This window comes from Engraulis encrasicolus, chromosome 11 (assembly GCF_034702125.1).
Source record: "Engraulis encrasicolus isolate BLACKSEA-1 chromosome 11, IST_EnEncr_1.0, whole genome shotgun sequence".
Lineage (NCBI taxonomy): Eukaryota > Metazoa > Chordata > Actinopteri > Clupeiformes > Engraulidae > Engraulis > Engraulis encrasicolus.
Genome location: NC_085867.1, coordinates 41167733 through 41178982, shown reverse-complemented (window position 1 = coordinate 41178982; position 11250 = coordinate 41167733). Strand labels below are relative to the sequence as shown.

Here is an 11250-nt window from a genome sequence, read left to right as displayed (position 1 = left end):
TGTGACATTACCGAGGGTCAGATTAAGATTTGGTCATTACAATTTCGGCAACAGTGAGCTAACAGCCTAATATACTAAGGTAAACATCTCTAGTCAGGAGTCCTTTGCCACTAGAGATGCACCGGATCCAAGATCCGGTTCCGGATCCGGCAGGATAATAGGATTTTTCACAGGATCCGAATTCGGTTCCAGGATCCAGGATCCGGTAGCCGAGGCTTTTCAGTCAAAATAGTTTGAGCCAATGTGATAAAAAGGGTGTGTGAGTAGGCTATGTGTTTCAACCCTTTCGTAGGATCTGGTATCCGGTTCCGGATCCGGCAGGATCTTAAGCAGTGGATCCGGTATCCGGCAGGATCCTAAAAATCAGGATCCGGTGCATCTCTATTTGCCACATACTGTATGTCGACCTACGGATTTCATGATTTATGTCAACAGGTTTGTTTACTCTATACAGAGAGGATACCAAGGCACTCTTCGTAGAGAAGAGATGATGTTGTGATCTTCTACAATGTACTTTGTTGTAGCCAAAGAGCACCTTCAACTTACCACCTGTTTACCTCATGCACACCACAGCCTTCTTTTATCATGCTGTTTACTCTTTGTTCTTGTTGTTGGACTTTTTTAATGGCATTGGATTGCTGTTGTTGTGTTTTGCTTGACTTAGTGACTCAGAGAACTCAGAGCCATTTGAATTAAATGCAGCTATGGCATGGTGAGCCTTTGACACACCGCAGCGATAATTTTTCAACAACTCTATTTTCATTGACATAATTGTGCATAATTTAGGTCCACAGGAATCAATAATGCTTTGCCATCACTGTGGCAACTGACGCAAGCAATTCAGGTGTGTTTTATTTAAAACTCTGTGAAAGCACTGTGTGGAAGCACAACTGTAGCCTTACAACTGTGCTTATACTGTATGTCCACATATGAGCCTGTGTAGTACTTTATGCTAATAACCCAGTAGTAGACTCTGATGAAGGGACGCACTGCGTCAAAATGTCAGTCATGCTTGCACCGCTTGCAAATAACAGCAAAACGGATCCTGTGTGCTCCTGTCATTCTTGGCCCAGTCTCTTTGAAGTGGACCAGCTTGTTTTCAACCCAGGAGTACATTTAAGATTGCAAACATCCTGTTATGTTCGACTGTAAGTACCAGTAGTATGCATCCCAGAGCCAGAAAAAGAAAATCAGCTAAATAAAGTCTTTTGGAGCTGCATATTCTAGTCAGTGTGTGGTCAACTTTCTCTTTTCTACTTCAAATATAGCAAAGGATTGCATAAACAAAGCTCAGGCTTGAGCTAAGGGTTTCTTTTAATTAAGGGATTATTAGTTGTCTAATTCAGTAACTTATCTAATGAGAGATGGCTTAACTGGTATGGGCTACCCCCGTGAAGCAGCACACATGTTTAGGATTAGGGATCAGTAAAAGACAGGGTAAGAAGGCAGTGTTAGGCATGTAGGCTCTAAAATGTATATTAATTAACACAAATGCATTATAAATTTGGTTCAATTGTAGTATTCACACCCACTCAGTAGGAGGAACACAGAACAGTGAAACACCTCTTCAGTTTGTGGTCTCTCCACTTTGTAGTCTTAAAAAGGCCAGTTAAAATCCTTGTGGTCCAACAGAATGTATGTAGATGTTTTTACAAATTAGGAGACAATCCGCACACTTCAAGTCTTTTTTGTGCAAAATTTACTGGACTTTCAAGCTTTTGGTCCTAGACCTTCATCAGGCAGAGTCCAGTAAAGCTTTGCACAAAAAAAGAAATGAGGTGTGCGGATTGTCTCCTTTTTTGTACAGAAATTTCCACCGAATCCTGCACAGATGAGCAGTGACCCTTCACCACTTCACTCATGTAGATTTCTGTACAATTTTCATACACTGCTGAGTAACTGAAACTCTGTGGCACTAACAGTAGGCCACTCTGCTACGCGGCCGACCCGAGTTCAATTCCGACCCGGGCCCTTTGCTGCCCATTCCCCGTCTCTCTCCCAACTTGCTTCCTGTCACAACCTTCACTGTCCTGTCTCATATCAACACAAAACATAATAATGATGAAAAAATATAGCGTCTCTATAATTCATCTATGCTATTAGTAAATGTTGTATCAGTAAGCCCTGTATGCTCTTCTCCTACTGTCTTCAAATAGTCTTTTGGTGTTTGGAACTCCCTCTCATCACAAAGTGAGTTCTGAATTAGGCCTGCTACTTCCCTTACATTATAAACTAAACTAAAGGATTTTCAATAGTGTTAGAACTAAGAAGGTTTCCAAAAAAAGACCCGTACCTGAATGGGTTCACCAAAGAAAGCTGCGATGCGACTCGGTACACTTGTAGCAAATACTTCTTTCAGCTGATTGATGTACATATCAGTGGCCAAACAGCGGTCTGTGGGGAGATAAAAAGGGGAAGGGGTCAGTGGGGTCAGCATCAGTGATTATGTGTGGTGTGTAGTCTAAAGACACGAATAGACCAAGCGCGACATGAGCCATTCCAGCGACAGAAGTAATTGACTTTGTATTGAGTTGCGCGGCAAGAGCGATGCAGGCGTCTAGAGGGGACAGGTAACCAACGAGGCTCCTATTAATATTTTCACAGTTGTTTACCACAGAAAGTCCTAGGCTGGTTGTGGTTTGACTCTAGACTGGCGATGCCATCCTATGTACCCCTCTACACTTTTGGCTCCGCACATCGTCTGGCGAAATCATCCTAGCTCAGTTCGCTCACTGTTTAGCCAATCAGCAAACACCTGAGAGTGGTGATGCAGAACTCACCCGCAAAGTCAGTTACTGATTGATTAAGGTAACACTATTCACACTTTTGCTTTGTTATTTGTATGCTTTTGCGACACTACATTGTAACAGTCATGCTAATGAAGCACAATATGAGTTTTAATTTGAATTCAGAACTCCAATGAATTTAAATGGCAGAGTAAGATCAGACCATCTCCCACCCTCCAGGGAGACGGATTCTTCTTAGCTTTCGCCAGACTGTTTGTCATGGAGTCAACAGTCGGCTTTCGACCAGGCTAATTTGACTCTACTGTGACCTCAACATGGAGGTTTGGAGGCATGCCCCTTACGGTTGTGTCAACATTGCTCCATGCCGACGCGTCTGTCTACCTTGAGTTGATATCAGCTACTGCTCACAAAATCGGCATAAAATATGCACACGCCTGCATCCACACACATGTCCCGCAGCAACCATATACTGTAATTGAGTCAGTGAGAAGAAAACCAAGGTCATATTTTTCCCTGTGTTTCTATTTCCCCTTTTTCCAAGCACAGCATACTTGGGGGGAGGTACTGTACACACTACAGTAAGGGGAAGAGGTGGTGGCTGCCCTCACATGTGGACTCTGAGGTGAAATATTGGACAGTTTCATTGAATGCGGTAAATGTTTGACCTGCAGAGGTACCTGGACGTTGTACCTGGACTTTTCTGCAATCTAATAGTTTAGGGCAGAATGCCAAGCAGGGCTAAGTGATTCTGACTCCAGTTTGTGTGTGGTGTTGCAAACAGGTCTGTAGTGAAAAAAGATAATGTGGTCATCATAACATTTTGCATGCCCCCCCCAAAAAAATGCTGCAATGCGCCCAAATGAGCTGGATGACCAGAATCATTCAGAACCAGCATAAACCGTTTACTTACTTAATCGAAATACAATTATTCAGATTAAACAGCCGAGAGAGAGAGAGAGAGAGAGGGAGGGAGAGAGAGAGTGTGTGTGTGTGTGTGTGTGTGTGTGTGTGTGTGTGTGTGTGTGTGTGTGTGTGTGTGTGTGTGTGTGTGTGTGTGTGTGTGTGTGTGTGTGTGTGTGTGTGTGTGTGTGTGCGTATGTGTGTGTGCATGTGTGTGCGCGTATTTCTGTTTACAGACCTGCAGGGCAGCTGCATGGACGGTAGGTCTGGATGGGGGAGTCCCGGCAGTGGTCTCCTCCCCATGGACCCCTGAAGACATCAGGGCACATTGTCTACAAGACACCACACAACACATTCAAGACACACCAGGCTCAAGGGTTTAACATGAATGAACATGAATTGACAGAAATGCAGTATTGAATAAATTTGTGCTTCAGGACGCATAGAATATCACAATTGGCTAGCAATCCTCTCCGATACTTAGTAGATGTGTTGTAATATTTAGCCCTATGTGCTCAGCATTGCAACTTATTGTCTTTCGCTTCAGGGTGGCCTGGACTTGGAAAATGCCTGGCCCAAAGGGTGAGTTTTGAAAGAGAGGCTGCCTGTCTGTGTCAAACATCTGCGCGCGCACAGTGTTTCAGATGCAGGTTTTAGTCAAATAACAGTGAAAAATATGACCAGAGTCCATATCATCAACGGTAAAAGAGGGATAATACCAAAACAGATGCAGCGCTTTGATGAGAAAATCTGAATTACAGGGGATAGAGTGTCGTTATGACAACAAATGAACGTGCACCTGCACGTATGCAAAGCGAACTGGTGAGTCTATTTGTTGTAGTAACGCCGCTTTTTATAGGATTTTCAATGTTTTACTTTGGGCTTTATCTGCATCCATATCTTTGCCGCATCTCTGACCCCTTGATAGGCTGCTATGCCTGTCCCCCCTGCAATAGATGGGTTCTAAATGTTTGTTTTCCCCTGGCTGCGCGAACCTGGCAGCTCACAACTCAACCGCTGATTGTTGGAAACCGCTGTCGGTCAAAAAATGAGCTCACGTGGTTAGCTGCCAGTGTCTTGCCCCTCCTCACAACACCGTGTTTATAAACAAAAATAAACCCATGTATTAGAGGGCAAACAACACTAGCCACATTGAGGACAGGCCATACAGTGCATACAGTATTACTCAGTCTGACACTTACATTATGGCAGCCCAGGCCCCCAGCCACAGGGTACTTGTATGAACTGTTTGAAGTCAGGCCCAATGATTGAGGACTACCACCATGGTATGACCCTCTGCAAAAAAACACAGGACAGAACATTTTTAAAAGTGTGTATAACATGTTTGAAGTCAGACCCAATGATTGAGGACTACCATCATGGTATGATCCTCTGCAAAAAAAACAACACAGGACAGAAAAAGTTAAAAACGTGCTTGTGTAACGGATTGTAGGAATTGGAACGTGTCAAGGAGAGTAAAAACCCCATCTTATTATGATAGTGCATGGGCGGGGAACCTATTGTTCGGGACCGCTTACGAGGTCTGTGAGGTCATCTTATCCGGCCCCCAATATTATTTTAATGTTATGCAGTTTCACATGAAATATGACCTATTTTGTAAAGCAACCTTAGAAATTACATTTGCACCCTTGGAAGACTTTGAAGCGGCCCTTCAAATGAAAAAGGCTCCTCACCCCTGTGATAGTGGGACCACTATAGGGCCAGGGCTGGATAAAGATGGCCCCGGGGCCCCTCGGCTACAGGTTGCTGTGACCACAGCTTACATAAATACACCCATTTAAAACAAACAGAAAGACCTTATACACATAATTGTACATTACAGTAAAAGCATAGCACACTCTTTGAGTACCAACACATGTGCTCTCACACATGCTCTTGATAAGAGCTCTCCAGGATTGTCTGATAAGGCCTTGTCTGATAAGGCTGGCAAAATCGGGGTGGAAATAAAGGCAGCCTTTTTGTAAGAGATGAACGTACCTGAATGTGAGGATGTCAAAGTTGCCAGTGTGCAGCCTCGCCATCAGCATGGCCAAATCATTTGCCTCTGATCCGCTGTTTGTAATGTACACCACCTAAACAAAAACCAGATGTTTATTTTTTTACAAGTGGACACCACCTACAAACAAATACTGTATCATTTATACTGCATTTACTGTACATTTACGCATACATAGGTATACGGTATGTGCTGTGTAAAATAAAAAAACGTGTGTGTGACTGCATTAAGACACTGCTATGACACTATGTCATGTCACACCTATCACGGCGGCATGAAGTATAGTGTCACCGCAGAGAGTTAGTCATTTGTACCTTCAGTGGCTCTGGTAGAAGGGCCACCAACTTCTCCACATATTCGTGGATGGTTGGGTAGACGTAGATGTTTGTCGTGTGCCACAGTTGCCTTAGCTGTTTCTCTGCCGCTTCCGTCACTTTCCTAGGTAGACAGAGAATCTCACAAGAAACAATTTCTTTTCTGCTTTTCTTTTCTGCCTTTCTCCTTGTTTAAGCTCCCTTCCTGAATTATTAAAGATTTTTCTGGCATCCCTTTCCAGTACAGTGCACAATACCAGGGAAGAATATTATGTAAGCAATCACATTTTGTTGCCTACTAAAACTAAAATAAGAGTAGCTTGCAGTATAGTTGTAGCTGCTAAAACAAAATTAAATCTCTCTGCATCTGTTGTATGCAGTAGAGAGGTGCCAATACCTTGTTCATTTGCAGTATAGTTTAATGGAAATCAGAGGTGTCAAAAGTAAAATTAAAAGTAAAAAAGAAACACCATTTCCTTCCAACAAAGTTAACTTATTTGAATTACCGGTAGACCTGTGTACTTGTCTTGTGATCGGCTACCTTTGCGCTGGTTGGATCAAATTCGAAAATTTGTGGTGGGTTCTTGTAAGGTTTTTAGTGTTTTTCAGTAACAACAAAGTCTATCTAGCCCATTAGGTAAAATGGAGTAAATGGTGTAACAGCTATGTAATATCATGGGCTAGTGTTGTACTTACACCACAAATGTACTTTAAAGGGACACTGTGCAGGAAATGGTCAAAAAAGGTACTGCAACTATGCTGCTCATTGAAACTGGGCTGCCTTCCTATTACCAAATTTGATCTTTACATGAGAGTTTTTCTAAGTAATAAACAAATATTTTCTAGTATGGTCCAAGTACAGTCATTTTTGCAGCTAAAAATGGCTATTTTTGGAAATTCAAAATGGCTGACCATGGAGAAGATCCCCCTTTTCATGTATGAAAAGTGCAATTTTTCGAGTCATAATGAATACTTAGAATGCTGGTGATAAGTATTCATGAAAAATTTAACATTAATGAATGGGCAGCATGAATTCTGAAAATAAACAACTAAAAATCTCACACAGTGTCCCTTTAACTTTTACTTTTGACACCTCTGATTAAAAAAAATGTCTCAGATCATGTCCTCTAAGGCTCTCCACCCCTATCAGGGCTGGGCTCAGCGCTCTGATCCCTCTGAGTCACATTGTTTACACATTTCAAAGCAAACAGATATCTGATTGACAGAAGGATGGAGCAACATACAGTATTCTTATAAGTCCGGTGCACAAAACTGGAAAAACAAAAAGCATCTTACAGTTATGTCTGTTGTTAAATGAATATTGATGGTATTGTGCCATTTCATATCAACATAAAGTTGTTTTTCTATTCTTGCTGTTGTTTGTGTTGTCAAAAAGTGTGTCAATAAAAAGAAAATATAATGATCAGCAAAAAAATAAAATAAATAAAATAAAAGCCTCTTACGGGTGACAGTGTCCCACGCTGACGGTAGCCACTCCGGCAAAGAGGTCGAGGTAGCGCTTGCCGTCCACGTCCCATAGCCACTGCATGTGGCCCTGCTGGACGAACACGGGCTTCTTGTAGGACGTCACCTTCATGGTCATGGGGTTGCAGTTCTGCTGCCTGATGTGCAGCATCTGGGCCGCGCTCATGCCCTGAGGGGGAGCAACGACATGCAACATGGCAGCATTGCACAGTTTACGCAATAAGTGAAGAGGTAGAGATGCCATCATGCAAAACATAGGTGCAGGCATGGGTCTAGTTTATGGGCTGGATGGTGGGGACATGTCAATGCGCGCCGTACCTCCAGTGGCACGCTGTAATAGTCATTGAAATGTAACTACCATAGCACTACAATACTATGACACGACACAGGCCCTTTAGTAATGCACCACGACTTGGTCATTACCATACTGGTAACAACAAATGTATAAAGCCGCGTCTTAAAATCCCAACCACTTTATAACAAATATAATGTAAAAATATTGACCCTAGACTATTTGTCCCCACCAATTTCCAAATCAAATCTACACCGCTGGGTGCAGGACAAAAAAAATGCAATGGCCGCACACTCATCTTGCGTTTTTTCTTTAATTCCCAGGGAATTCACCAGGAATTAAAAGAGCAAAATGGGAGGGAGTGTGCAGACATTCCATTTTATTTTACAGTTTATGCATGAGATATGATTGTTTGTGGGTGTGAGTGTTTTATTTTTTGTGTTTACACATTCTGGAACAATGGGACTGTGATGGAGGTACTAACACTAGGGCTCTGAGTGCTCCCTCCGGCTGTCTTGCCATCGAGCTTGGCTCTTTGGGGTAGCGATAAGAACCGCAGTTTGGTACCCGCCCATTAGGCCTGCATTTGTACGAGTCTGGCAATGGTACCTGGTACCCTGTAAGTCTGACCCATGGCTGTCGTGGGTGTATAGTGAGTGAGTGGGTGTTACACACACTAAGCACAGCAGTAATGAACGTGTGGCTGCACTGAGCTGACTGCTTAACATAATCCTTATGATGTAAGGATGGAGGATGCTTTCTCTCCCCTCTCGCCCTCGATTTAAACACTACACAAGAAGGGAGGAAAAGAAGAGGGCGTGTGTGTGTATGTGTGTGTGTGTGTGTGTGTGTACGTATTGTGTGTGTGTGTACATGTCGTGTGTGTATGTATGTGTGTGTGTGTGTACGTGTCATGTGTGTCTGTGTGTGTGTGCGTGTGTGCTTGTGTGTGTGCTTGCATGTGCATGTAGAGGAGATATCCACAATGCCATAATCTCACAGGATTTCCATTTCAGACACAGCTCCAGCTGACGTGTTTCCCAGTCTGATGTGCTTCCCAAGTGACCAAACTAAACACGAGCATCCCTTCCCTTTGCCCTACTAGGTGACTATGCACTGTACCTGGTATGGCTGAGGTTTGAAGTCACAGCGTGGCATCTCAGGCAGGTCGGGGACGTTGGGCTGCACGGCTGACTTCTGACATAACACACCTACGGTACGCCACAAGATGCAGTTAAAGAGGATCCCGTCATGGGTCGGAACTGGTGACGGAATATAGCCTGCACGTACTATAATTATCTGATAATCCCAAAGCCCCTTTAGTGTGTCCAGGCTGGGCCAGATGGGCTTAAGTCCATAGTCTGCCACCGTGAGAAGGAAAGAAGTGCTAAAGGAAGTGACACAGCAGCTAGCAAAATGCTGAGTGGTCCAGCAGGTCCAGGCTACTGTACTGTAGCAGCCGTGAACGAATGGTGATCTTAACATCAGATGGTTACAGGTTCGAAAGCCTACTTCTTCCTACACCTCCATCCATGGCTGAGCTGCCCTTGAGCAAGGCACCTAACCCCGCACTGCTCTAGCGTCTGTAACCAATACCCTGTAAATAAGTGTAAGTCGCTTAAGTTAAAAGCAGCTGCTAAGTGTAATGCCATGAATGGAATAGTAGGCCTATGTGTAGGCCTTGTATGAATGGGCTAGCAAAAAGCCTGGATTGCAGTGTAGTAGCCTGGAGCATCGAGCTAGAGGCCAGGGACTATAGTCTGTAGCCTATTCCAAGAACATGGACAAACCTGTTTAAGCAAAATTGACAACCAGAAAGTGCTATACTTATAAATTAGATAAGAAATAAGGGCTCCAGTCTCTTCCCTCTGATTGATATCTCAGGTTTACTAATAAACAAAATTGTTGGAATAATCTCCAGCGGTGTGTTGACAATTATAGCCACCTGTTGGTGTTTTTTTCTTGTTGGGTGGGTTGCTTTGACCCTTGCCCAATAGTTTACATGGGCAGGCCTGCTATGACACATGACTTACACAACATGTCAAGATAATGTTTGAATACGCATGAATATTAACTATAAAGGGTTAACTCTTAAATCCTAATTGCAAAAACCGAAAGTATTTCTGTTTAAGCGTTTTTTTTTCCTTTTATCTTTTTTGTTTGTTTTTTTGTTATTCAGAAGACTAGCATTGCTGAGCCAACGTTTGTTTATATTGTGTGTGTTTATTTGTTTTAACTTGTGAGTTAATCCGGATGAGTGAAATTATTGAGTCAACGCGCGCGCGATTATACGCACGCACGCGCGCACGCATGCACGCACGCACACACACACACACACACACACACACACACCTGCTTGCATACCATTCAGTTTAGCTGTTTAAATTAAATAATTATATGCTCAGCGAAGTCGTAATAATTAGAACAAGGCAATTTGGAGCAAAGTCTGTGAAGGCACCTCTGCACGGCAGTGCACTAAACAGTGGCTAAATAAGTAGGCTACCTAGCGAAGATGTTTTGATGTTTTTGATGGTGCAACACTCACCACTTGGCCGGTGAAATCTGGCCGTGGAATCAATACCATTCCAACCGTCTGCTCCTCTGGCCACACGTGAACCGTGCACGCGAGACAGAACCTTCAACATGTCTGCGTCTTCCTGTGGCTGCGCTCAATCGGCTACTCGGTGGTTTTCAATGGAAGTGCACGGACGTTATAGAGAGAACAAATTTACGAATACTTGGGTTTTGTCCCCATGAGTTAGTGATTTTGGGCGGATCCAGTCTATGGCCTCAATCCAGCCAATAGCCTGAGAGCTGGAGAGGCACAGACTGACCTCTGCTCTTCTCCCAGTGCAGGAATTCATTGTCGCAGTCCATCCAATCTCCCTTCCCTAGTGTGCGACTCTCTCCTCATAAACCTCGATGATAAACAGAAGATGAACGATAACAACAAGCTGTTAACATTGTGTTTAAGTGGACTACTATTTTTAAAGCATTAGCCAATTTGGTTATAGGCCTACTACAGTGCAAGAAACACAACCAACAACTGAACTATCACATATTTCAGTGGTCATAGGCTTAAATTGGTTAATAACTGGTTAATAACGGCAAAATGGACAATGTTATGTAAGGTTAAAAGTAATGACATCAATATTCCAAATATTTCCCGTCATTTGGATGCTCATGTGCAGGGCCGGATTAAGGGGGCCCCACCAGCCAGGGGCCCCCTGATAGGTCAAAGGGCAAAGCCAATTGCTGAATTGCAGATGCAGAATTGAAATGTTCATCTCTTGTTAATACTCCGCTCTACAGTTGGCAGACTTACTTTATATCTTGGAATTATGACACTGTTTATGGAATTTTGTCATGATTTTTTTTTCTGAGGGGGGGCCTATCACCACCTGTATCCTCGGGACTAATCCGGCCCTGCACATGAGAATATGTCAATCCATCACTGTCCAGCAGATGCTGCTGCTTTCATGAAGCATCCTTTTT

At 43.3% G+C, this 11250-nt stretch overlaps 1 protein-coding gene across 1 annotated transcript in view; it reads right to left on the bottom strand.

Moving 5' to 3' along the window:
* agxt2 (alanine--glyoxylate aminotransferase 2) overlaps positions 1-10617 on the bottom strand; it is a 22134-nt gene extending 11517 nt beyond the window's left edge. The window contains exons 1-8 of the mRNA XM_063210638.1: positions 10301-10617; positions 8878-8966; positions 7442-7632; positions 5979-6102; positions 5646-5740; positions 4850-4943; positions 3886-3979; positions 2294-2394 (exon numbers count right to left, since the gene is read on the bottom strand). Of these exons, the coding sequence (XP_063066708.1) occupies positions 2294-2394; positions 3886-3979; positions 4850-4943; positions 5646-5740; positions 5979-6102; positions 7442-7632; positions 8878-8966; positions 10301-10400 (888 nt within the window). The 5' untranslated portion in view covers positions 10401-10617. The remainder of the gene's footprint in view (positions 1-2293; positions 2395-3885; positions 3980-4849; positions 4944-5645; positions 5741-5978; positions 6103-7441; positions 7633-8877; positions 8967-10300) is intronic.
* Between the last annotated feature and the right edge of the window lie 633 nt (positions 10618-11250).